This window comes from Hydra vulgaris, chromosome 13 (genome assembly GCF_038396675.1).
Source record: "Hydra vulgaris chromosome 13, alternate assembly HydraT2T_AEP".
Taxonomy (NCBI): Eukaryota; Metazoa; Cnidaria; class Hydrozoa; order Anthoathecata; family Hydridae; genus Hydra; species Hydra vulgaris.
The window spans coordinates 25,337,783-25,362,720 of NC_088932.1; the positions used below are offsets into that span (position 1 = coordinate 25,337,783).

Genomic DNA, 24,938 nt, shown 5'->3' on the forward strand with positions numbered 1-24,938 from the left:
CACTAGTAACGGTTCCAATCAGATTATGCTTCTTAACAATTGAGAAAATGAAACTATGCTTTGACACAAATAACATCAGTGTTTTAAAATAGCCATCTCAAAGTCCGGACTTGAATCCAATAGAGAGTTGGTGGTATTTTTTGGACCGAAAAATTGGCAAACGAGATGAAAATAGCGATGAAAATAGCGATGAAATGGGAAGTTAACATTTTAGGGGTTTATTGTTAACAGACACTGAATATTGCAATACTTTTGAAAAGCTTTACATAAACATGAATATATAAATGTTTGGAGTTGTCCATGTCGTTACATAAAGTTAAGTTCTCAAACAAAACAAAAAGCCTGCTACGAGCCTGATTTTAAATATGTGATTCGAATCTGGTTGTTTAAATATTGTGATTTGCACTTTTGTTATCTTTTTTACTTTAAATTTCTGAAAATTTAAAGTAAAAAAAAGTAACAAAAATTTTCTGAAAAAAAAGAACTTGATGTTATTTCATCTGTATGATAAAATAACATCAGGACACTTTTCTTCACAATCGACTATATAATGCTAAATTTAAAAGTGTACTTTTTTGAACCATCCTTCTAAATTCGCTATATTAAATAAATTAAAATGCTTATTTGTTATATTAAATAAATTAAAATGGTTGTTGTGGTTATGAAAAGTAATAAATGTTTTTTAAGTCAATTACTTTTAATTTTACTTTTTTAATTTTAATATATTTTTTTTATTAATCTTGAAGTTATTTACATCAGTTAATTAAAATGTTTGTTTAAAGGTTGTCTGGTTTATTGTTCTTGCTTTGGAAATGACTCTGCATTTTGCAATTTTATTCTAAGTTTTGTATTTTGGCTTCTTTTAATCGGCGTGGTTGTTGTTAAAAACCAATCTAACCATGGCCTACTGTTATTATACGGCCTGATTTATTGCATTTTCCGTAAAAAATTGATAAATAAGTAAAAGTGCCATCCCTCGTTGCGACAGGGGTAGGTTGCAACAATGCCTTTTAAAGAATGGTTTTTATAAATTATTCCTGACTTTTTTTTTACATTGTATAACTATAATTATAAAACGTCAGCTTTAAAACGCTTATAGTAATAAATTAAAAATTTCAAAAGCTATTGATAATTTTGTTTTTTCGATATAAAATTCTAATTTTTGTTTTCAAAGTTTTTTTGGTTTTAAACTTAGAGAAAAATGACCATTATAAAATAATGGTCATTTATCTTAAGTTAAAAAAACGCACTTTTCTAGTTATTTCTAAAGTAATGAAATTTTTAAAATTAGTTCTAAATTATTTCTAGAAAACAGAAATTAGTTCTAAATTAGTTCTAGAAATTAGAAATTAGTTCTAAATTAGTTCTAGAAAACAGAAAAAACCTAGAAAAACCTGGTAATATTTCTAAATAAATAAAAAAAATCAAGAAATCTAAATTTCAAGAAATCTAATAGTTGAGCTAAAATGTAATTGAATTTCTTTATTTTTACTTTTTAATCAAAGTTTATTGCCAGGTAATTCTCTTTTTGTTGTTATCTAAGTTTGATTTCTGTTTATTTTTATGAAATTTTATTTAACATTTGTTTCATTTTTTTACATTTTAGTTTTTTTTTTAATATAATGTTATCGTGTTTTTATATTCTAAAAACAAAGCTTAAATATCCTAAAAAGTTGTATTTTTTTAAAAAAATTTATTGACTAAGAAAATACTTTTTTTTCAGAAGCACTTTGGAAAAAATAAAGTCTTCCTGTTGACAAATGTGTTTCTTACATAACTTCATGGATTCAGGCTGGCATGGAGTCTTTTATTCCCAATCGACAATTTCAGGTCGAGCCTCACTTTTCTTCATGGTTTTCTTCACATTGTGCTACTGCAATTGCCAATCAAAACCATTAGGTCCATATCTATCAGCAAAACAATTTTCCAGAAAAAAGACGTCTGTTTATTACTGCTAGAAACCATTGTAAAAAGGTTTTGTCTAACGCCAAAGCCCGCTATTCTCAGGACATGAAACCTCATATTTTATCACAAAAACTAGGCTCTCGAGACTGGAGAATCTTTAATAATATCAATAATAAGGGCAAATCTGCAATTCCACCTCTCTTGCATGGTTTAGACTTTGTCACCTCACCTAAAGACCAAGCTGAATTGTTTGCTAAAAACTTTTCATCAATATCATATATTGATTCCATTAGTTGCGTTCTACCTGATATAGCCGTAAACAGGTTAATCCATTACTTGACATTCGTATCAGTCCAGTTTCTGCATTTAAAGTGATTTCCTGCTTAGACTCTTCTACAGCTTGTGGTCCGAACAACATACCTGTTATTGTCTTGCAGAAGTGTACTCAGGAGTTGTTGTCTATACTTTCAAAACTATTCAATAAGTCTATTTCAGAGTCTTGTTTTCCAGCCTGCTGAAAAGCGGAATCTGTTATCCCTATTTTCAAAAATTCTGAAGAACGATCTGATTCGTCTAACTACCATTCCATTAGTCTTCTTCCTATAATAAGCAAAGATTTTGAATCTTTAATTAACAAACACTTAATCTCTCATCTTGAATTTAATAGCTTACTTTCTGATCATCAATATGGATTTTGATCTTCTCGTTCTAAAGCTGGTTTGCTAATAGTAATAACCGATTATTACTATTAGCAATATTAGGTATATTTATATAGATAGATTTTATTGTGCATTAGATAAAGATAGAGAGGTTAAGGCCATCGCTCTTGACATTTCAAAAGCTTTTATTAAAGTTTGGCATGCTGATCTTCTCCATAAGTTTTCTTCTTATGGTGTATCTGGCAACACCACTTTTTCTCCAGCTTTTTTTCTTTGTATTTGTCTTTTCAATCAAGTATTTTGTTATGGTAATATGACGCAATATAACATTTTTAGTATCCGCAAGGACATCAATTGCTAAAACAGTTTTCAAAAAATTATAAGCCGTTTAAACTATCTGATATAAATTATATGATTAAAGAAGTGTTTATCATTTTTTTTTTTTTTTTTTTTCTCTGTTTTAATATAATATAAGATTTTACAACTTCGTAATATAAAATTTCAATAAATAAAATAAGTAAAACAGATAGGGGCTCAAAGAAGATGAGGATGACAGTACGTTATCACAATCTTTTCATAGAGCCCCTATAACAAGATTTCAAAAAAATATCGTAATATGTTACAATATGCGTAATAAAATTTCAATAAAATATCGTAATGAAACGCGTAATTCGCTAATAAAATTGATAAGCAACCAACAAAAGTAGAAATAAAACAAAAACAGATTTATGAGAAATTATTCAAAGTATCATTAACCAAAAACGTTTCTTATATTTTAAAAATTTCTTTTTTTGTTAAAAACTTGAATGAACTTAACGAATTTACCGTACCTTTGAATCCTTTTTGAAAAGTATTCCATACTTTTGGACCTCGATATAGAATGCTGTACTCTGAATATTTGTTTATTATCCGAGGCAGTTTATATGTGTTGGACATATTCGCTCTAAGATTATAGCTATCATTTTTATTTATTTTAAACTTGTTATTAAAGCTTATAGGAGAGATATTGTGATTATAACGATACATGAAAATTAAATGCTGGTAGATATTTATTTCAAACACATTCATCATTTTCATATCTTTCATTAAAGGCTTAGCGTGTTCACGCCTATTTTTTGAGTAAATGATTCTGCAGGCATGTTTTTGAAGACTATAAATTTTTTTAATCTTTGCCGCTTGAGTACTTGCCCATGAAATGTTTGCATAGCTGATGAGGCTATGAATTAGCCCAAAGTAGATTAATTTAAGACTATTTTTATTGACGTAGGAGCGAACTCGATACATCAAACCTATTATTTTGGTGATTTTTGACTGGATATATATTATATGTGGAAGCCAGGATAATTTTTCATCAACAATGATTCCTAAGAATCTTATATTGGATTGCTTATTTACTAGTTTATCATTTAGAGATAGGTTAGGCAACTTGAGAGGAAGATTTTCTTCTTGTGTTTTTTTGTGAAATAGTATATACTTTGTTTTCTCAGCGTTAAGTGAGAGTTTGTTTGCCTTAAACCAGTTGTTTACTTTACACAATTCAATATTCATGTCTTCATATAGTTTCTTGATATCATTGTTGGTGAGAAATAAGTTTGTGTCATCTGCAAACATGACCGAGTTCATTTTTAAAGATGCATTACAAAAGTCATTTATATATATTAGAAAAAGAAGTGGACCAAGAATCGATCCTTGCGGGACTCCACATATGACATTTAATACTCCAGATTGGACATTATTTACATATTGTTTTCTGTTTGTAAGATAGCTTTTAATCCAATAATAAGTTTTATTTATTATTCCGTAATGCCTTAATTTATCTAATAGAATGCAATGGTCCACTGTATCGAATGCTTTTGATAAATCAAGAAACACTCCTAAAGTAAATTTATTATTTTCAAAACCATTAGTTATTTGATTTACTATTTCAATGATTGCATGTTCTGTAGAGAGATTTTTTTGAAAGCCAAACTGATTTGGGTAAAAAAAATTGTTTTTAATGAAGTAATCATAGATTCTATTATAAACTACACGTTCGAAGAGTTTTGAAAATACAGAAAGTATTGATATAGGCCTGTAGTTTGAAATGTCAGAATGATCATTACATTTGTATAATGGAATTACTTTTGCCAATTTAAGTACATCCGGAAATATCCCAGAATTTAATGAGAGCTTAAGTATATGAATCAGGGGTCTATTAAGACTGTGTTTGTTTGCAATAACTATATCACTAGATATCTCATCAAATCCTGGAGCCTTTTTTTTTTTTAAGGAGGCAAAGGCTGCCTCTAATTCTTCATAGCCTAATTCATAATCAAGCATGGTAACGTTATTCGTGGTTTTAAGATAGGTTTTAAATGATACAGATGTTGGTACAATTTTATTTACAAGATTAGGACCAATATTTGTAAAATATTTATTGAATTCTTCTGAAATTAGTTTTTTGACAAAATATATCGTTATTTTCAATAACAATTCGTTTAGGAAGAGAAGGTGAATTTAGTTTTTCTCTTCCCATTATGAGATTAATGATGGACCATGTTTTTTTGCTATCAAATTTGCATTTGTTAATTTGATTACTGTAATTTTTTTTTTTTGCATTTTTAATGAGATCTTGATAAAAAAAATTATAATTTTTGTAATTTTTTTCATTATCATTGTTTCTATTTTTCAAAAATTTATTGTAGAGTTTTTTTTTTTTTTTTGAGCACTTTAATAACGATTTATCCATCCACGGATTAGCAATTGCTTTTGACTTAGTTGTTATTATCTCTTTTGGACAGGTTTCATTAAAGTACTCCAAAAATGTACTTAAAAAGGCATTGTAAGCTTCATTAGTATCTTTACATTTATATACGTTGTTCCATGTTTCTTGTTTTAGTCTACTTGTTAATTTATTAGTGCTACTCAATTTTAAATTTCGTTTTATTAAATGTATAATTTTTGAATGACAATCAGACATAGATTTAAAGTTTTTTATTTTTATGAATATCGGGAAATGATCGCTAATATCTGTCAAAAATATACCGGTTTCAAATGTCGTTTCTAAATAATTATTGATAAAAATATTGTCTATTGCTGTTGCAGAGGTTTTTGTTACTCGCGTTGGTTTATTAATAGTTGACAAGACATTAAATTTAAAAAGCATATCAAAAAAAGATTTTATTTTTGGAAATTTTGTGTTAGAAAGAGCATCAAGATTTATGTCACCAGTTATATATAAAGTCTTATTTTCTTTATTTATTTTCATAATCGTATTTTTGATAAAGGTTTCGAAATTTTTTATTTTTCCACTCGGTGGACGATTAACACATCCAACTAAAATGTTTCGGTATTTTTTATTAATAATTTCAATGAAAAGGCTTTCATAGTTATCATTTGAAAAGCATAGTATATTTTTTATCTTGAAAGCATACTTTTCTAAGACATAAATTCCTAATCCTCCTCCTTTTTTCCCATTTCCTCTTGATTGACTTATTAGTTTATAAAATGGTAATATATAATTAGAATTTAATTCAAGAGAACTTTCTGTATCATGCCAAGTCTCTGAAATAGATATGATGTCGAACGTGTAGTTTAAAATATTTAAAAATTCTTTAAGTTTATCAAAATTTTACTGCATGCTTCTAATGTTTATGTGTAATACAGAAAATGAGCCATCATCTGCTATTACTTTAAATTCAAAAGGATCAATATACGGTGTGTTAATTAAGTTCATTTGAGTTTCTTGAAAAATATTTATATTTTCTTCTGATAGGTTATTTATAAAGTTGTCCTCAAAAAAGTCTAAATTTAAATTGTGAAAATCTAATTTCTGTGGAAAAAGCGCTGCCATTTTTTAAAAATGTATAATTTAAAAATATTTAATATAATTAAAAACTAAAATACTCAAAACGCTTACTCGTTTACGCATGTCGGAATAACATCTGTGTTGCGGGTGTTTTCTCGAAATTCGTGAACAATTAGTTTGTTGTAAACAACTTTTGCAAAATAGCCATTTTGACGATGTATCTTCGCCTGATCAAAAAGTTCTTTTCGAATTTTTCGCGTGGTAAAACTAAAATCTTCATTTAGAAAGATTTTAGTTCCTTTTAATTTTGTTGCTCTTTCCAAAATTGTTTTTTTGTCCTCGTAATCCCGGAGCTTCAAGACAATAGTTCGTTCTCGTTTATCATTAGCTACTCCCACTCGATGAGCCCGATCAATTATAATATCTTTTTCAATACCAAGGTTATCTTTAAATAGTTGCTTTACCTTTTTCTTTGTGATTTCCCAATTCATTTCTTCGCTATTTTCAACGACCCCGTCAATTCTTAAATTGTTTCTTCTGTTACGGTCTTCAATATCAACGCTTTTTAATTTTAACTCAATATTGTCAGAAGATATTTTACCCTGCATTTTTCGTACATTTGATAAATCATCGTGAACTTTATTAATTTTTTCCTCAACTGCTCTAGCTTTATCGTTGAATACATCGCCAACAAAATTTAATCCAGATTTCATTTCGTCGAGTTCTCGCCGAACTTCTTTAAAACTAGATTGAAAGTTATCAAACCTCTCATTTATGTTCGATAATGCTTCATGAAAAAAAGACAAAATTGTTTCTTTTTGAACATTTAGTAGCTCTCTCATCATAGCAATCGAAACTAACTCTTCTGATTTAGACATATCAATTTTTATTTAACGAATTAAAAAAATTCCAAAAAATATTTAACTGTAAGAAAACGCGTCTGTTCACCACGATGTTCGCCACGCAAAAAAAAGTCAAATATAGCCATTTACTGCGTTTTATCATATATAACCTGTTTGAAAAAAGTTGCTAAGGAAAGCTGTTCAATCTTCTACTATATACATTTTACATCCTTGTGGGCACCCTAATAACCTCATTTTTGTTGCGTTGGTGTTTAATTCGCACAAGGATGATCAGAAAAATTTTATTTAATTGAAATACTGCTTTAGAATAAACATGTAGTTTTTTTTTAAGCGTTAGTTTGACTTCACAAGTTTTTTGTCGGCTATCAGTTGTCCCGGAATCTTGAAATTTTTCACTACCTTCAAGTTGTCCCGGAATCTTGAAATTTTTCACTACCTTCAAGTTGTCCCGAAATCTTGAAATTTTTCACTACCTTCAAGTTGTCCCGAAATCTTGAAATTTTTCACTACCTTGCAGACTAGCTAGAGCTCTGAAACTTCCAGCATTTAGGTAAATTTAAAAAATGTTTATCTTAAAATTGTTTTCAGAGCCAACTGGAGAGCTCCACTTTTTTGAATCTCTTTTTTTTTTTTGATTTTAATTAATCTTTCAGATTTTACTTTATCTTGATAGCATTTGTGTAGTCACGATGAACATGCGTGTTAAATTTGTTTCCTGGGCAATGGGGGTCGTACCCTTGTTTTTTTTCTTTAATATTTTGTTTTTCTATAAAGTTGGGGTTTATAACTTTTTAGAAAAAAAGATATTTTGCAAAAACGCTTTGAAAAGGCAATTTTCTGATTTATTTGTTATAGTATTAATATTTTTGTCGGGAGGAAATAGGTTATTGGCCCTGATAAAAATTTACCGTAATGGAGCCGGACATATTTGTAGCGACGCTGCTGCTTTTCACTTCTCTTATTCAGCGTGGTCGTTTTCAGGGCCGTCCTGAAGAGATCTCTCGTTAGGGCAGGAGGAGGGAGGAGGTTGCATGTGTTTTTTGCCAACTAGAGAGACACACGCACACAAAAAAAAGGGTCCTCGATACTTGATATATGCCAACTATACTTCAAAACTTGCCAACTAAAAGTACAAATGTGCTAACTCAAATGCATATATAACAGCTTTGGGGTGGGGGATACCCCTCAACCCCCGTTCAGGACGACCCTGGTCAGCCCTGGTCGTAACAACCACAATAACAGAAATGAAAATTAATTTTTTTTTTAAATTTATTTATTAAAAGCTTTTCTTAAAACTGTTGTCTGGAATGAACTAATTTCAATTAGTCTATTCCAGACAACAATTATTCCTTTATTATTATCTAACAATTATTCTGGTTAGTCATTTCCAGAAATAACTTTTATTTTGGTTAGATTAATTTTTAACAACAACCACGCCGATTAAAAGAAGCCAAAATACAAAACTTAAAATAAAATTGCAAAATGCAGAGTCATTTCGAAAGAAATCAATTCATTATATAAAAAATCCATAGATCTAGAAAATCGATCGAGAAGAAACAACTTAAGAATAGATGGAATACAAGAAACACTAGGCGAAAGTTGGGAAGACTGCGAAAAAGCTGTTAAAGAAATTTTCAAAACAAAACTGAAAATACAAAGCGAAGTAGTGGTTGAACGAGCTCATCGTATTGGACAATTTAAAGACAACAAACCAAGAACATTAGTTATAAAACTTTTAAACTTCCAAGACAAAAACAAAATTCTCAATGCTGTAAAGTATCTTAAAGGAACTGGCCTATACATAAATGAAGACTTCGCTCAAGAAACAATATATCATCGAAGAAAGCTCTGGGAAGAAGTTAAAAAACTAAGAAGCGAAGGTAAATACGCCATTTTAAAATACGATAAAATATTTACACGAGATTTTAAAAAATAGCGCAACACACTTTTGTTTTACTGAGTAAACGCGTTCTAAATTTTACATTCTAAAATAATGGCAATAAAAAATAAAACAATAGATTTTGAAACGATGCGCTTTAATGTCTTTGAAACCGCGAATAATATTCTCAATGACGCTGATACGCAAATTTTTCAAACGTATAATTTTAACTCTCGTTATTTTGAAACAGAAACTTTCAAAACTGAACTTGAAGCTTATAAAAATAATTTTACGATAATTCACATAAATATAAGAAGCATAAATAAAAATTTTGACAAACTTAAACATTTCCTAATTGATTGCAATTATTCATTCAGTATGATTTGCCTAACAGAAACTTGGTGTTCTGATGAATCAATCCAAAATAACTCTAACTTTCAAATTCCAAATTATAAATTATTATCTTCTGAAAGGAAAGCATACAAAAAAGGAGGAGGGATTGCAACTTATGTTCGGAATGATCAAGTGATAAAAGTGAGAAAAGATCACTCCATTTCTAACCCCGATAGTGAGGTCTTTACAATAGAGATCATCAACTCCAAATTTAAAAATATTATAGTCTCTACCTGTTATAGGCCACCTGAAGGTAATATTAAAAAATGTTCTAATTATCTAGAAGAAATTTTTCTTAAAATCAATAAAGAGCAAAAAAAGTTGTTCTGTATCGGGGACTTAAACATAGATTGTTTAAAATACAAAGAGTGTCCGATCACTAAATTATTTTTTGATAACATGTTTCAACATTGTATTTTACCAATTATTAATAAACCCACACGGGTAACCTCGAATACTATTTCTGCTATAGATAACATACTAACAAACTCATTTCTAGATACCTCCTTAAAAGCAGGAATAATAAAAATTGATATAACAGATCACTTTCCAGTTTACTTTACAATAAAACATGATACAAAAATAAATAATAACTCGAAAAAAAAAATTTATAAAAGAAAAATAAATAAAAATTCTATTAAATGTTTTAAAGACGCACTATCGGCAGTAGATTGGGTTAAAGTGTATCAAGAATGTAACCTTGGGAACACAAACTCTGCATATAATACTTTCACAGATATTTTTCTAAAACACTATAATAATCATTTTCCAATCAAAGAAAAAGAAATAAAAGTAAAACATTTGAGCTGTCCATGGATCACCAGCGGAATCAAAAAATCTTCAAAAACTAAACAAAGACTATATGTTAAATATTTGAAAAACAGAAACGAAGAAAACCTATCTACTTATAAACAATATAAAAATCTTTTCGAAAAAATCAGAAAACATTCTAAAAAAGTTTATTATTCTAAATTACTTCAAAAAACTAATGGAGATACCAAAAAAACATGGAACATCATGAAAGAAATAATCGGAAAAAAGTATATAAAAACAAACAGCTTACCAGATAGAATTATTATAAATGAAATAGAACACAACGATCAGAACTCTATTGCCGAACAATTCAACAATTTCTTTGCAAATATTGGCCCTAACATGGCGTCTAAAATTCAAACCGCAAATAACTCCTTTGAAAATTATTTTACTGATCTAAATAGCGAACTAACTTTCAACGGATTAAGCTATGAAGAACTCGAAAATGCAAAAAACTCTTTAAAAATCAACAAAGCACCAGGAATTGATGAAATTTGTAGCAATATTGTAATGAGTATCTTTCCGATAATAAAGAAACCCCTCTTCGAAATATTTAAATCTTCAATTACAACAGGAACCGTTCCAGAGAAATTGAAAATTGCTAAAATTGTACCAATATATAAAACTGGAGAACCATACTTACTAAACAATTATAGACCAATCTCAATTCTTCCTGTATTCTCAAAACTCCTCGAACGAATAATTTATAATAAATTATACCAATATATAACAAACAACAATATCTTAAATACAAAACAATTCGGCTTTCAAAAGCAACATGCAACCGAACATGCAATCGTAGATCTTGTAAATAGCATCAACTACTCATTTGTTAATAAAGAATTTGTTTTAGAAATCTTTATAGATTTATCGAAAGCATTCGATACTGTTGATCATGCTATCCTGCTAAAAAAATTGGAAAAATATGGCGTAAAAAATGTTGCATTACTCTGGTTTAAAAATTTTTTGCTAAACAGACAGCAATGTGTTAATACTGATGAAAATATCTGTTCAAAATTGGTTAAGATTAAATGTGGCGTTCCCCAAGGTTCCATTCTAGCTCCCTTATTGTTCTTAATATACATTAACGATCTTCCAAAAGTCTTAAATAAACTTGATGTAATAATGTTTGCAGATGATACTAATTTATTTTATTCATCTCAGTCTATCGAAGAACTCTTTGAAACAACGAATATCGAACTTGAAAAACTTAATATCTGGCTAAAATCTAATAAATTATCTTTAAACACAGAAAAAACCAATTACATTTTATTCCATCCCAACCAAAAAAGAAAAAAAATACCTAATATATTACCATTGCTAAAAATAGATAACAAAAATATTGAAAGAACCTCAATAACAAAATTTCTAGGTTTACTAATTGACGAAAATATTTCATGGAAAGCACACATTGACTATTTAAATACAAAAATAACCAAAAACATTGGCGTGCTATACAAAGCTAGACCAATGTTATCCCAAGAAAATCTAAAACATCTTTATTTCTCATTTATACAGACCTATTATACATATGGTAATATAGCATGGGCAAGTACCAATAAATCCAATTTGAAATCACTTTATCGACGTCAAAAACATGCCGTTAGAATTGTCAATAAAAAAGACAAATTCACTCATGCTGAACCTTTGTTAAAACTCCTTAATGCACTAAACGTCTATAGAATAAACATTTATCAAAACTTATTGTTTATGCTGAAATATAAACTCGGGCTTGTCCCATCACATTTCTCAAATGATTTCTTTAAAAGCAATAGAAATAGATATGACACTCGAGAAGTAGGAAACTTTAATATACCGTTTAGAAAAACAAAACTATCGCGTTTCACAATTTCATATCGCGGTCCCTATCTCTATAATAAACTGATATCCAGAAATGCCATAATTACAAAATTAGATAACCAAAATTGTTTGAAAATCTTACTAAAAAAATTCGTTTTAAATATAAACAATTATATGAACTTACACTAAACTAATACTGAAACTAGAGCCAAAATTAACGTTGAAGCGAAAATCCCAAAAAACTTCAATAACAAATATTAATATAAAAAATATATAAATCAAAAATAATTTTATTTATGCCTAATCATATATTTATGTGTGCAAAATCTAGCATTTATCAATTATTTTTTATCTTACATTTTATTATATGTGAATCCAATATAAAATGAACTACCATTATATTTTGTGAAACTAGAAACATGTAAAAACAAAAATACAAAAAATATTACTAGTACAAGCGGTTTCTTGATGACAAGACCATCTGGTCTTCTGCAAGTTTCCCGCGTTCTTTTAATAATAATGATACCCTGCAGTTATATTCTTTGTATTCTATAAAGTTGTGAGATTTTATTTTTTCTCCTACCATCATATATTTTATAAAAATTGTAAATTTGTATCAGTTATATAGATAGAATCACAATATTGTAAAGATAAAAGAACAAAAAAAAAACAAAAACAAAAAAAAAAACAAAGCAAGAACAATAAACCAGACAACCTTTAAACAAACATTTTAATTAACTTTTTAGTTAATTAAAATGTTTGTTTACAGGTTTTTCTAGGTTTTTTCTGTTTTCTAGAACTAATTTAGAACTAATTTCTAATTTCTAGAACTAATTTAGAACTAACTTCTGTTTTCTAGAAATAATTTAGAACTAATTTTAAAAATTTCATTACTTTAGAAATAACTAGAAAAGTGCGTTTTTTTAACTTAAGATAAATGACCATTATTTTATAATGGTCATTTTTCTCTAAGTTTAAAACCAAAAAAACTTTGAAAACAAAAATTAGAATTTTATATCGAAAAAACAAAATTATCAATAGCTTTTGAAATTTTTAATTTATTACTATAAGCGTTTTAAAGCTGACGTTTTATAATTATAGTTATACAATGTAAAAAAAAAGTCAGGAATAATTTATAAAAACCATTCTTTAAAAGGCATTGTTGCAACCTACCCCTGTCGCAACGAGGGATGGCACTTTTACTTATTTATCAATTTTTTACGGAAAATGCAATAAATCAGGCCGTATAATAACAGTAGGCCATGGTTAGATTGGTTTTTAACAACAACCACGCCGATTAAAAGAAGCCAAAATACAAAACTTAGAATAAAATTGCAAAATGCAGAGTCATTTCCAAAGCAAGAACAATAAACCAGACAACCTTTAAACAAACATTTTAATTAACTGATGTAAATAACTTCAAGATTAATAAAAAAAATATATTAAAATTAAAAAAGTAAAATTAAAAGTAATTGACTTAAAAAACATTTATTACTTTTCATAACCACAACAACCATTTTAATTTATTTAATATAACAAATAAGCATTTTAATTTATTTAATATAGCGAATTTAGAAGGATGGTTCAAAAAAGTACACTTTTAAATTTAGCATTATATAGTCGATTGTGAAGAAAAGTGTCCTGATGTTATTTTATCATACAGATGAAATAACATCAAGTTCTTTTTTTTCAGAAAATTTTTGTTACTTTTTTTTACTTTAAATTTTCAGAAATTTAAAGTAAAAAAGATAACAAAAGTGCAAATCACAATATTTAAACAACCAGATTCGAATCACATATTTAAAATCAGGCTCGTAGCAGGCTTTTTGTTTTGTTTGAGAACTTAACTTTATGTAACGACATGGACAACTCCAAACATTTATATATTCATGTTTATGTAAAGCTTTTCAAAAGTATTGCAATATTCAGTGTCTGTTAACAATAAACCCCTAAAATGTTAACTTCCCATTTCATCGCTATTTTCATCGCTATTTTCATCTCGTTTGCCAATTTTTCGGTCCAAAAAATACCACCAACTCTCTATTGGATTCAAGTCCGGACTTTGAGATGGCTATTTTAAAACACTGATGTTATTTGTGTCAAAGCATAGTTTCATTTTCTCAATTGTTAAGAAGCATAATCTGATTGGAACCGTTACTAGTGTGGCTGATAGAGGACGAAAACGCAAGACTACTAGTGCAATTGATAGAAATATTATTAATGTTGTCATTGATGTGAAGAAAAATAGATTTGTTATGGCAGCTAAATTAGCTTTAAAAATTCAAAAAGATCATAACACTACAGTGACTCCTCAAACAATCAAAAATTGTATAAGAGAACAAGGATAAAGAGGCAGAGTGGTTCGAAATAAACCTTTTTTAACTTCTAAACAAATGAAAAATTGATTGGAATTTGCATCGAAGTACTTAAAAATGCTGATATCATATTGGAAATAAATTTTGTGGTCAGATGATTCAAAATACAATCTTGTCTCATCGGATGGAGTCCAAATAGTGTGACGAAAAAAAGGAGAACTTTATAAATTGAGTTGTTTGCGAGGTAGTGTAATGCATGGAGGAGGAAATGTGATGGTTTGAGGTAGTATGAGTTGAAAAGAAGTGGGGAAATTTACATTTATTGATGACAAAATGGATGCTTCAATGTATTGTGTAATTCTAAAAGCTAACTTGCAACCATCTACTTAAAAATTGTGAATGAGAAGCGATTTCATACTCCAGCAGGATAACAATCCAAAACATACCGCTAAGAAAACAAAGGTATACTTTGAAACTTGAAAGAAGCTATAATGAGCACATGGGAAAATATAACAACAGAAGAGACCCAAAATTTGATCAACTCAATGCCAATTCATCTAGATGAGGCCATCAAGGCTATAGGAGGCCCCACTCAATACTAATATCCATGAAATTTGATCAATTTGACTTTATTTTTGAACTGTACGATTATTTTTTTTTGCAATCAATTTTATGCATCATTAGATCAATTGTGTAAAATTCAATAGGTTTGAAAAGCAATTAATTCACCAATACACAAATAAATTCTTAAATTAATACTTGAGAAGATATCTAAAAAAAACTTTTAAATATTTTAACGGACAACACATTTTTTCGATGCAATCTTTAAAATTATGATTATTTTTCAAGTGTACGATTATTTTTTTTGCTTACTGTTTATATAGGTACATTTTTTTTAACATTTTAAACTAAATTTAAGTTCAAATCTCTAATGTAATGCAATATTCTCTTAGTGTTCAAAAACTATGACCATATAAATTTTGAGCAACATCCCCAATCATTTAGGAGATTTAAAATATTATCTTTAATTAAGTTATAAGTTCGTCTGAAAATCAAATTATGTTCCTCATTCAAAAGTTCGGAGCGCAAGAAACTCTTTTAATAAGTAATCAAATGACGCGAACTTAAAATTCGTTGAACAAATAACGAACAAAATTAAGTTTTTATTAGTGACTTATTAAAATTAATATATATGTGTGGCTGAAATACCAAATTCTCCTGTTTTAGTATGTTATTTAAAAAAAAGAGAAATCTTTTTCTAAAATAACATACTAAAACAGAATAAATACTGCATAAATAATAGAAATTTTGAATAATTTTATTTTTTTAACATATAAATAAAATGGTTTTAAAAAATATTATCGATGAAAATATAAATTAAACAAAATACAAGATTTAATTGCAAATTGATTTAAATACGAGTGGTATTGCATAGTATTATCAAAAGTAATGTAAAAAGGTTTTATAATTTGAAAATGCGGCCTTTTTCACCAAACTGATTAGAATTACTTAATCAACAGCATTCTTTAAATGATGTTATTATTAAATAGTTACGTACAAATAAGGTCTTTTAATGTGTTGTTAATGTTTAATGTGACTTTATGGCAACCAATAATATAATTATGTCTACTTGCGTAAATTTTGAGTTGTGATATTAATATAATATGGAAAACCAATGACTTTGGTTGATAAATATACTTTTGGTAAATATAGCATACTTAAGTGCCAAACTTAAGTATGTTCTTATTTATATCACATTAGAATGTTTAGGAAATTGTTAAAACAACCACCTTATTCGGTTTGGTTGTAAACTTTATGTAATCATAACCTTTGAATTTTGAATTTTAAAACCTGCCGATTTAAATTTAGTGAAAGAAAATAAAAAATAATTTGTTGCCCTCACATTTGGGGTAGAAATGGTAAATATTTTATGGTACTTTTTTCATGGGTTTTGTTTTTTTCTCTGTTTTTTGACTAGGCAACTCATTCCATTATCTTCTAATGAGGGTACAGCTCTAAAACTCAGTTTTATGGTTTTGAGGTTGGCTGGTAGTCAGGTTTCCCGAACTCTATGGTAGCTCTCAGAGAGACTGATTTAATCAGCAGCTAAAAAATATCAAAATAATAATAGTGCCATGTTGGGCATACATGGTGTCCCTGTTTGTACTTTTGGTGTGCATTGCGGAGGCCACAATTGGAGCCCTTTGTTACGGCTAAGGGTTTACTAATAGTAATGAGGCAATTGCTTGGGCTATTAAACTGTGTCCTGAGTACCATCTGTGCTTTGAGTCAAGTTCTTCAATCTAATTTTAAAATAAATAAAGTACCAAAAACTAAGAAACACAAAAAATCATCATTATCACCAAGTTCTCTGAACTTATCATTCACTAACACTCGTGGTCTTCAAAGTAACTTTTCTTCTATTGAGTCTTATCTCTTGCAAAGTTCACCAGACCTACTTGCTCTTTGTGAGACTAATTTGAGTTCAGCTGTCTCATCTTGCGATCTTAGTGTTGATGGTTATCTTCCCTTAATTCGTAAAAACTCCAATAGTCACATGCTTGGCCTGGGCATTTACATTCGCAAGAATTCACCCATTTGACGTAAAACTAGGTTTAAATCCGTCAAAAAAGACTATTCTTTTATGTGCTTTCGTTTAACACCACTTCACTCTATCGCCTTTTTCTTTGTTCTATATCACTCGAAGATGGTAAATGATTCAGGTTGTCTGATAAGCGAGTTGGAAAGTTGACAAATAGTCAACTTTCCAATTCGCTTATCAGACAACCTGAATCATTTACCTTCTCTACTCGTCTTATGTCTTGTTTCTGATCCTAGTCAGTGCTCAATTTCTCCACATTCACCCTTAGGTGCTTTTGATCACAGTTTGATCTCTCTAATATCTCATTCTTCTTCATTACCTGAATCCCCCTATTATCGTACCTCTTACAACTACCTTAAAACTGACTCTGATCCTTTTCGTGATATTCTTCGTGATGGCCCTTGGATAGAAATCTTTTGACTTCCTGTCGACAAATGTGCTTTTTACATAACTTTGTGAATTCAGGCTGACATGGAATCTTTTGTTCCTACTAAACGAGTCCAGGTCATGCCTCACTCTCCTCCATGATTTTCCTCACACTGTGCGGCTGCGATTATCAATCAAAAACGTTACTTCCATATCTATCAGCAAAACAATTCTCCAGAAAACAGACGTCTGTTTGAAACTGCTAGAAACCATTGCAAAAAAGGTTTTGTCTAACGCCAAAGCCCGCTATTCTCCGGTCCTAAACTCTCGTATTTCATCACAATAATTAGGTTCTCGTGACTTCTGGAGAATCTTTAATAGTATCAATAATAAGGGCAAATCTTTAATTCCACCTCTCTTGTATGGTCATCTCACCTAAAGACAAAGCTAAATTGTTTGCTAAAAATTTTTTATCAATACCATCTCTTGATTCCACTAGTTGCGTTCTACCTAATATTGCCATCAAACAGGTTGATCCATTGCTTGACATTCGTATGACTCCAGCTTCTGTATCTAAAGTGATTTTCTACTTAGACTCTTCTACGGCTTGTGCCCTGGACAACATACCTGTTATTGTCATGGTGAAGTGTTCTCCGGAGCTGTCGTCTATACTCTCAAAACTATTCAAAAAGTGCTAATCAGAATCTTGTTTTCCAGCCTGCTGGAAATTGGCATTTGTTATCCCTATCTTCAAAAATTCTGGAGAGCGATCTGATTTGTCTACCGTCCCATTAGTTTTCTTCCTATCATAAGCAAGATTTTTAAATCTTTAACGATTTAAATCTTTAACACTTAATTTCTCATCTTGAATCTAATAACTTACTTTCTGACCATCAATATGAATTTCGACCTTCTCGTTCTACAGCTGATTTGCTAACAGTACTAACCAATAGGTTTCATCGTGCATTAAATAAAGAGGTTAAGACCATCGCTCTTGACATTTCAAAAGCTTTTGATAAAGTTTGGCATGCTGGTCTTCACCATAAACTTTCTTCTTAAGAAAGTTATACTCAATGGACAGCAATGGATACTATAATGGGCACTGCTCTAAAGAGCTAGCATCTCTTGTACCATCTACTAAAATTCATAATCGTGTTACTCGTCATTCAATTAAGTCTCATCCTTTTTCTGTGACTGTTCCTAAGTGCTCCAAAAACGCTTATTTGTCTTGTTTTTTCCCTCGAACAACAGTTCTTTGGTATTTGCTTCCTCCATCTTGCTTTCCTGATTCATATAATTTTCAACCTTTTAAGTCGTCCGTCAATCGTTATCTTGCTCTGCAATCTTCATCTTTTCTCTACCAGTAACTTCCAAATCTAATTTGTGGTTGCTAGTAGCCTTGTTGGAAGCAAAGATGTTTAAAAAAAAAAAAAAGATTAGTTCGTGTTGGACTCTGCACACAATATTAAGAGGACCTCACAAAGCCCCCGATAAAAATCCCCTTTAAAAAATATTTTTTTTTTACGGCGCATAACATTTACGATATATCAATAAAATATTTGTTCATAATATAAAGATTTTTAACATACATATTATGTTACCAGCAAAATTTTAATTTTTTTTTTATACATCGACTGACAAATAGGTAGAACATATAAGGAGTGTACATACTAGGGTTGTACCGGAATTCCGGCCGGGATTTGTGACTTTTAGGTCATTCCACCTCCGGCCGGAATTACAATATTTCAGGCCGGAATGCCGGAATTTATTTTTTACCTTGTTTTTAAGATATGTATTATACACAGGCTGTGTAAATAAATTAAAAAATCATTGTCCTACAGGGCAATGAAGAGCTATAGGTAAACCTAGGTTAAAAATACGAAACTCTTAACAAAAACAATGTAATTTTATTTGCAATAATCTATTATGTAAGGATTTCTAAAAGTTTATGAATATTGTGGTGCAAAAAGAGTTGCTATTCAGATTTAGGCTATAAACTAGCTCTTTTTTTCATCAAAAATGTTACTTGCAAATGAGAATAGTCTCATTTTAAATGTTACTTAAATTTTATACAATTAAAAAAATATAGGATGCCTAATACAGTAAATATTTCAATTTTAACCTTAATAGAAAATTAGAAAACGAAGAAAAAATTTTAATTATAAATATTATGCAAATTAAATCTTTGAACAAATAGAGTTATAAAAAAAAAAATAAAAACAACATATTAGATTTAAATGAAACAAGAATCAAGTTAATGAAATAGGTTGTATCAATGATATATTATATCAATGATATATTATATAAATGATATATTATATAAACTAGGTGTCTAACTTCGATTCGAAAAATGAAGCCGCTTTTACCTTTTTTACAAATGGCGAATTAAATTTGTAAACACATATTATTTAACTTTTCTTTTTTTAAATAAAGTGTATATATTTTAAATATAAATACTATTTATGTAAAAGTATTAAGAGGAAATTAGAATACTTGTAAAATAATAATTTATGCATCCCAATTTATTTTCAATTAGAAAAGGATTAAAGGTTTTGAAAAGTGGAATGACAGACGCTTTTAAAGCATTTTATGAATAATAATACTTTTTAATAAAAATAGGCTCATAAAAAAACTTTTACAAGTATTATATAATTATTAAAACGTGTTTTTGAATTATCTTTAATTTATTGGGAACTTTTGACTTGCATTTTTAACTTTTATTCGACACATCCATCGACACATCCATTTATCTTAATATCTTTATTATCAACTTACAATTTAGCCTTTGAGTCGATAGGACGTGTTTTTGTTCGAGCGTAAGTTTCAGAATTTTATATATATATATATATATATATATATATATATATATATTTTTCGTATTCTTTTTATTTATTTTTCCTCTTATTCTCTTTTTTCTAACATTATTTCTTTCTCTATTATTGTTTCATCTTATCAGCTTATTAATTATTTTCTACTTTCAAATCATGGTATATTATATTGCCTATATTCGTGTCTAAAATAACAGTTTCGTTGTACTTCACGCACCTATATATACCTATACTTATATTTTATTATATATATTTTTATTTATATATTATTATTATAAAAATAGATGTGACTAAGATTTTATTTATGCTTATATTTTTAATGAGTTCGCTTATATTTAATGAGTTAACAACTTGCAGAAAAAATCGAATGTAACACCTATTTTCAAGAAGGGGAGTAGGCTAAAAGCATCCAACTACCAGCCAGTCTCGCTTCCATACCTTGCAAAGTTATGGAAAGTATTTAAAAAAAAAGAATAATGGAACACTGCGTTGCTAATGGTCTAATTTCTCCAAATCAGCATGGCTTTGTTCATCGTAAGGGATGTGTATCAAACCTTTTAGAAACTCGGGATATCATGACGGAAGCAACTCACTGCAGACACGCAGTAGACGTCATTTACACAGACTTTGCAAAGGTGTTCGACAAAGTACCACATAAACGCCTTCTTCATAAGCTGAGAGCGTACGGTATTCAAGGCGCTCTCGTTGAATGGATCGCAGCTTGGCTAAGCAATCGATGTCAACGAGTGGTTATAAACGGCATTAATTCTGAATGGAAAGCAGTCACTAGTGAAGTGCCTCAAGGCTCGGTCTTGGGCCCATTGCTATTCGTAATCTTTGTAAACGACCTGCCGGACAGAATTACTCATCATATGAAACTGTTTGCCGACGACAGCAAAATAATAGGGATAATTAAAACGGAGTTGGGCAACATCACTCTCCAAGATGACGTTGACAGAGCAGTGGAATGATCACATACTTGGCTCTTGCATTTCAACGTTGAGAAATGCAAATTAATGCATGTTGGGCGCGGATGTAACAAGTCAACGTATAAATACTCAATGTCTAACGTCGACGGCACCGTCCTCTCGAAAAAACCGCAGTCGAAAGAGAACTTGGTGTGATGGTCTCGAATGACCTTAACGTCAGATCGCAAATAGAGTCAGCCGCACCAGTAGCAAACAGAATGCTAGAGCGACTCAAAAAAACATTTCGCAGTCGCAGTTTTTATTTATGGCGCACTCTGAATCTCACTTACATTCGCCCCCATCTTGCGTTTGGTGTACAAGCCTGGTCACCGCATTTAAAATTAGACATTGCTATTCTCGAGCAAGTCCAACATCGAGCAACAAAAATAATATCGACTGTCGAAACACCTTTCCTATGAAGGTCGACTCCAACGGCTTGTTTAACAACTCTTGAAGAATGCCAAAAAAGAGCAGATCTTATCGTGCAATTCAAAATCATCCGTAAACTCAAGCTTGTCAGTTTTATCGTCCCGCAAAAAATATTAAGTATAAAGATAAGTATATTCTAAGAGGCCATAAACATAAACTAGAACGTCAGATCGTAAAAAACTGCGAGAAGCGGTATAACTTTTTTCAAATAGAATTGTCGCCCCATGGAATGCGCTTTCGCAAGAAGCAGTGAACGCTCAATCCATCAACGCTTTCAAAAACAACATAAGAAAGTAACTTTATAGATACAATTGCTGCTTTTTCTGTAGCGTCTGTATCTCTACGTTCGTCAGCATAGAGGGGCCTGGTGTAGCACCTCTTCATCAAATTATAAATAGATTATTGTAATAATAATAATAATAATAACATCGGCTTCAGCTTTTGCCATTTTTACAAATAGCGGACTATATTTATAAACAAAGAAAAGCGGCTTGATTTTTTTTCAAATAAAATCCTGCAAGTTAAACATCTAGTTTATATAATTTATCATTGGGTTATATATATATATATATATATATATATATATATATATATATATATATATATATATATATATATATATATATATATATATATATATATATTATAGGTTATAAATATATGTTATGTAGCCACGATGCTAAGGTGCAGGTTTTCATTTTCAATCTTGAAGGTAAAAAATTACATACGTATAATTCTCGTTCCGACCGGAATTCCGGCCGGAATATTTTTTATTGATCTTTCCAAAGCCATTGATTATCAAAACTATTTTCTGAGCTAAAATAATACGGTATAATTTAGGTGGATCCAAAGCTATTTGTCTGACACTATGTAATACTAGAAAAGTCAGGAGCTCTAAATAATACGTGCAGAGTTGATCAGGATTCAATCCTAAGTCCATTATTATTTTTGATATATATTAACGATATGTGTAAAGCTTCCCAAAAAATATTTACAATTATAAATGCTGACAATATGAGTTTATTTATTCTAATACAAAGACTGTGTTTGAAACTATGAATATTCTTTCTGATGCAAATACTGTGCTTGAAACTATAATTTAAAAACAAAAATTAAAAATATTAAAAACTGATATACTTTTTGTGAATAAACCAGCATGCAATAAAAATTAAATAGAATAGACAACCATTGGTAAGAATTTCAAATTTTAAAGATGAGGCGAAATGATAAGTTATTAGTTTCAAGTGGTTAATAGGGAGAAAGAGACGTTTATTAAATTAAGAAAATTTTCTCATCCACCCCGAGCTTGTTAAAACCGTTTGATTTTTATCTTTTATCTCAAAATTAAAAAAAAATCCGTGTAGTTTTAGCAATTAATCTCCTAGGAAACTCCCAACCCTTTCCTCCGAAAATTGTCCCCAAATCATTCTCCCGAGAAAAAATCCCTCGGGGAAAAAATCCTCACAAAGAAGTTTTTTTTTAATAAATTGATAAATTACCAGCCCAAACCAAAACCCTCAGTCGATGTATGTACTAATTTTGAAGTCTAACCTGAACCGGATTTACAGGAACTGTTCAATTTTTTTTGCATTAGAATAAATAAACTACTTTTGTCAGCATTTATAATTGTAGACATTTTTTGGGAAGCTTTACACATATCGTTAATATATATCAAAAATAATAATGGCTTAGGATTGAATCCTGATCAACTCCGCACGTATTATTTAGAGCTCCTGACTTTTCTAGTATTACATAGTGTCAGACAAATAGCTTTGGATCCACCTAAATTATACCGTATTATTTTACCTTAGAAAATAGTTTTGATAATCAATGGCTTTGGAAAGATCAATAAATAAATATAATAAATAAATAATAATAAAAACTCCTGATGACAATTTAACACTATCAAACAAGATATATTGTTTGCAAGATCGATGTTCAGTAAATTAATAATAGTATGTTTAGTAAATTGATAATAGTATGTTCAGTAAAGCAATTGTTTTAAAATCCAAATTGATTTTTATATAATAACATGTTTAATGTAAAGTAATTATTAACTCTATTACAAATTATTCTTTCAAATGTTTTTGAAAACACTGGAAAAAGAGAAATAGAACGGTAGTTTGAAGGATTATTGCAATCCCTTTTTTAGAAAACAGGGTTAGGTTTGGCTGATTTAAGTTTGTTGGGGAATGTATTATTTTCAAATGAAAATACTATTAAATAAAGTATAAGTTTACTAATGCTGTTCATAAAACAAATAGCTACATTACTGGAATTGTTGTCTCTTCACTTGTCACGTAAGATCGGTAAATGCTTTATTAGCTGTCACGTAAGGTAAGTAATTGCTTTATTAAATACAAGTTTTCGTTCAAGTCTTTAAGCTAGTAGCAGGTTTATTTACCAAAAAAATTATTTATGTTTTAATTGGTTGTAAAAATTTAGAAGCAAGTGAGAGAGGCCTACATTAACAAAAATTTGCTAAATTCTTGACATATGTTTATTTCACTTTGTTATAATTTTATTATCAAAAATTAGTATTTGCGTTAAGCAAATGCGCTTTTTTTTTATTCCTTTACTTCGTTTATAACAATCCAAGTTCTCATTATATCGAATTTATGCTTAAATTTGATCTAATGACGACTCGGACTGTTGCGTTTATGTAAGTGAAAAATGCTTAAATTTTTCTTCTGTTTTGCAATGTCAAAAAAAAGTTTTTTTAGATTTTCTTTTTCTTTTTATTTTTTGATTTCAAAAATTTTACATTCAGTTTTAGTTTTCTTTTTTGATGCTTTAATTAAGCACTTTGTTATTTACGGACGCCTACGTCGTTTGTTTTTTATATTGTTTTTATATAGTTTGCATTTGTTATATCGTTTGTATTTTTTGTAATCGTTTGTTTTGCGCGTGGGCTTAAATAGGTAGATGTTATATTAAACTCGAATAGAAAATTGCTTTTTTATGTTTGGAAACTTTTTATAACATAATACATCATCATATTTCTATCTCCCGCAAAAAAAAAGTGTTTGTTTTGCTTACTTATTGCAACATAATAATTTTTAAGCTATTAATTAAGTTAGCTTACAAATACGATCATTATTATTGTTTATTACTATTACTATAATTATTATTATTACTATTATTGTTATTATTGTTATTATATTATTATTTGTTAATAATATTATTATTATACTTTTATTTATGTTAAATTCACGAAAGTAAATTTTTATGACTAATGTTACCGAATTGAAAAAAGTATGCTAATGAGCTTATTAAATAAGAAGCACAAAACAAAACTCTTCATTGAATAAAATATATTTGATATTAGTTG

General features: G+C 29.1%; 1 protein-coding gene across 1 annotated transcript; it reads right to left on the reverse strand.

Moving 5' to 3' along the window:
* Positions 1 to 6,458: 6,458 nt before the first annotated feature.
* LOC136089756 (uncharacterized) lies at positions 6,459 to 7,229 on the reverse strand. The gene has a single exon (XM_065815838.1). It carries the CDS (start codon positions 7,227 to 7,229, stop codon positions 6,459 to 6,461), a length of 771 nt encoding a protein of 256 aa, XP_065671910.1.
* Positions 7,230 to 24,938: the final 17,709 nt, after the last annotated feature.

Coding starts and splice junctions, on each gene's coding strand:
- LOC136089756 (XM_065815838.1), bottom strand. CDS start 7,229: ATGTCTAAATCAGAAGAGTTAGTTTCGATTGCTATGATGAGAGAGCTA.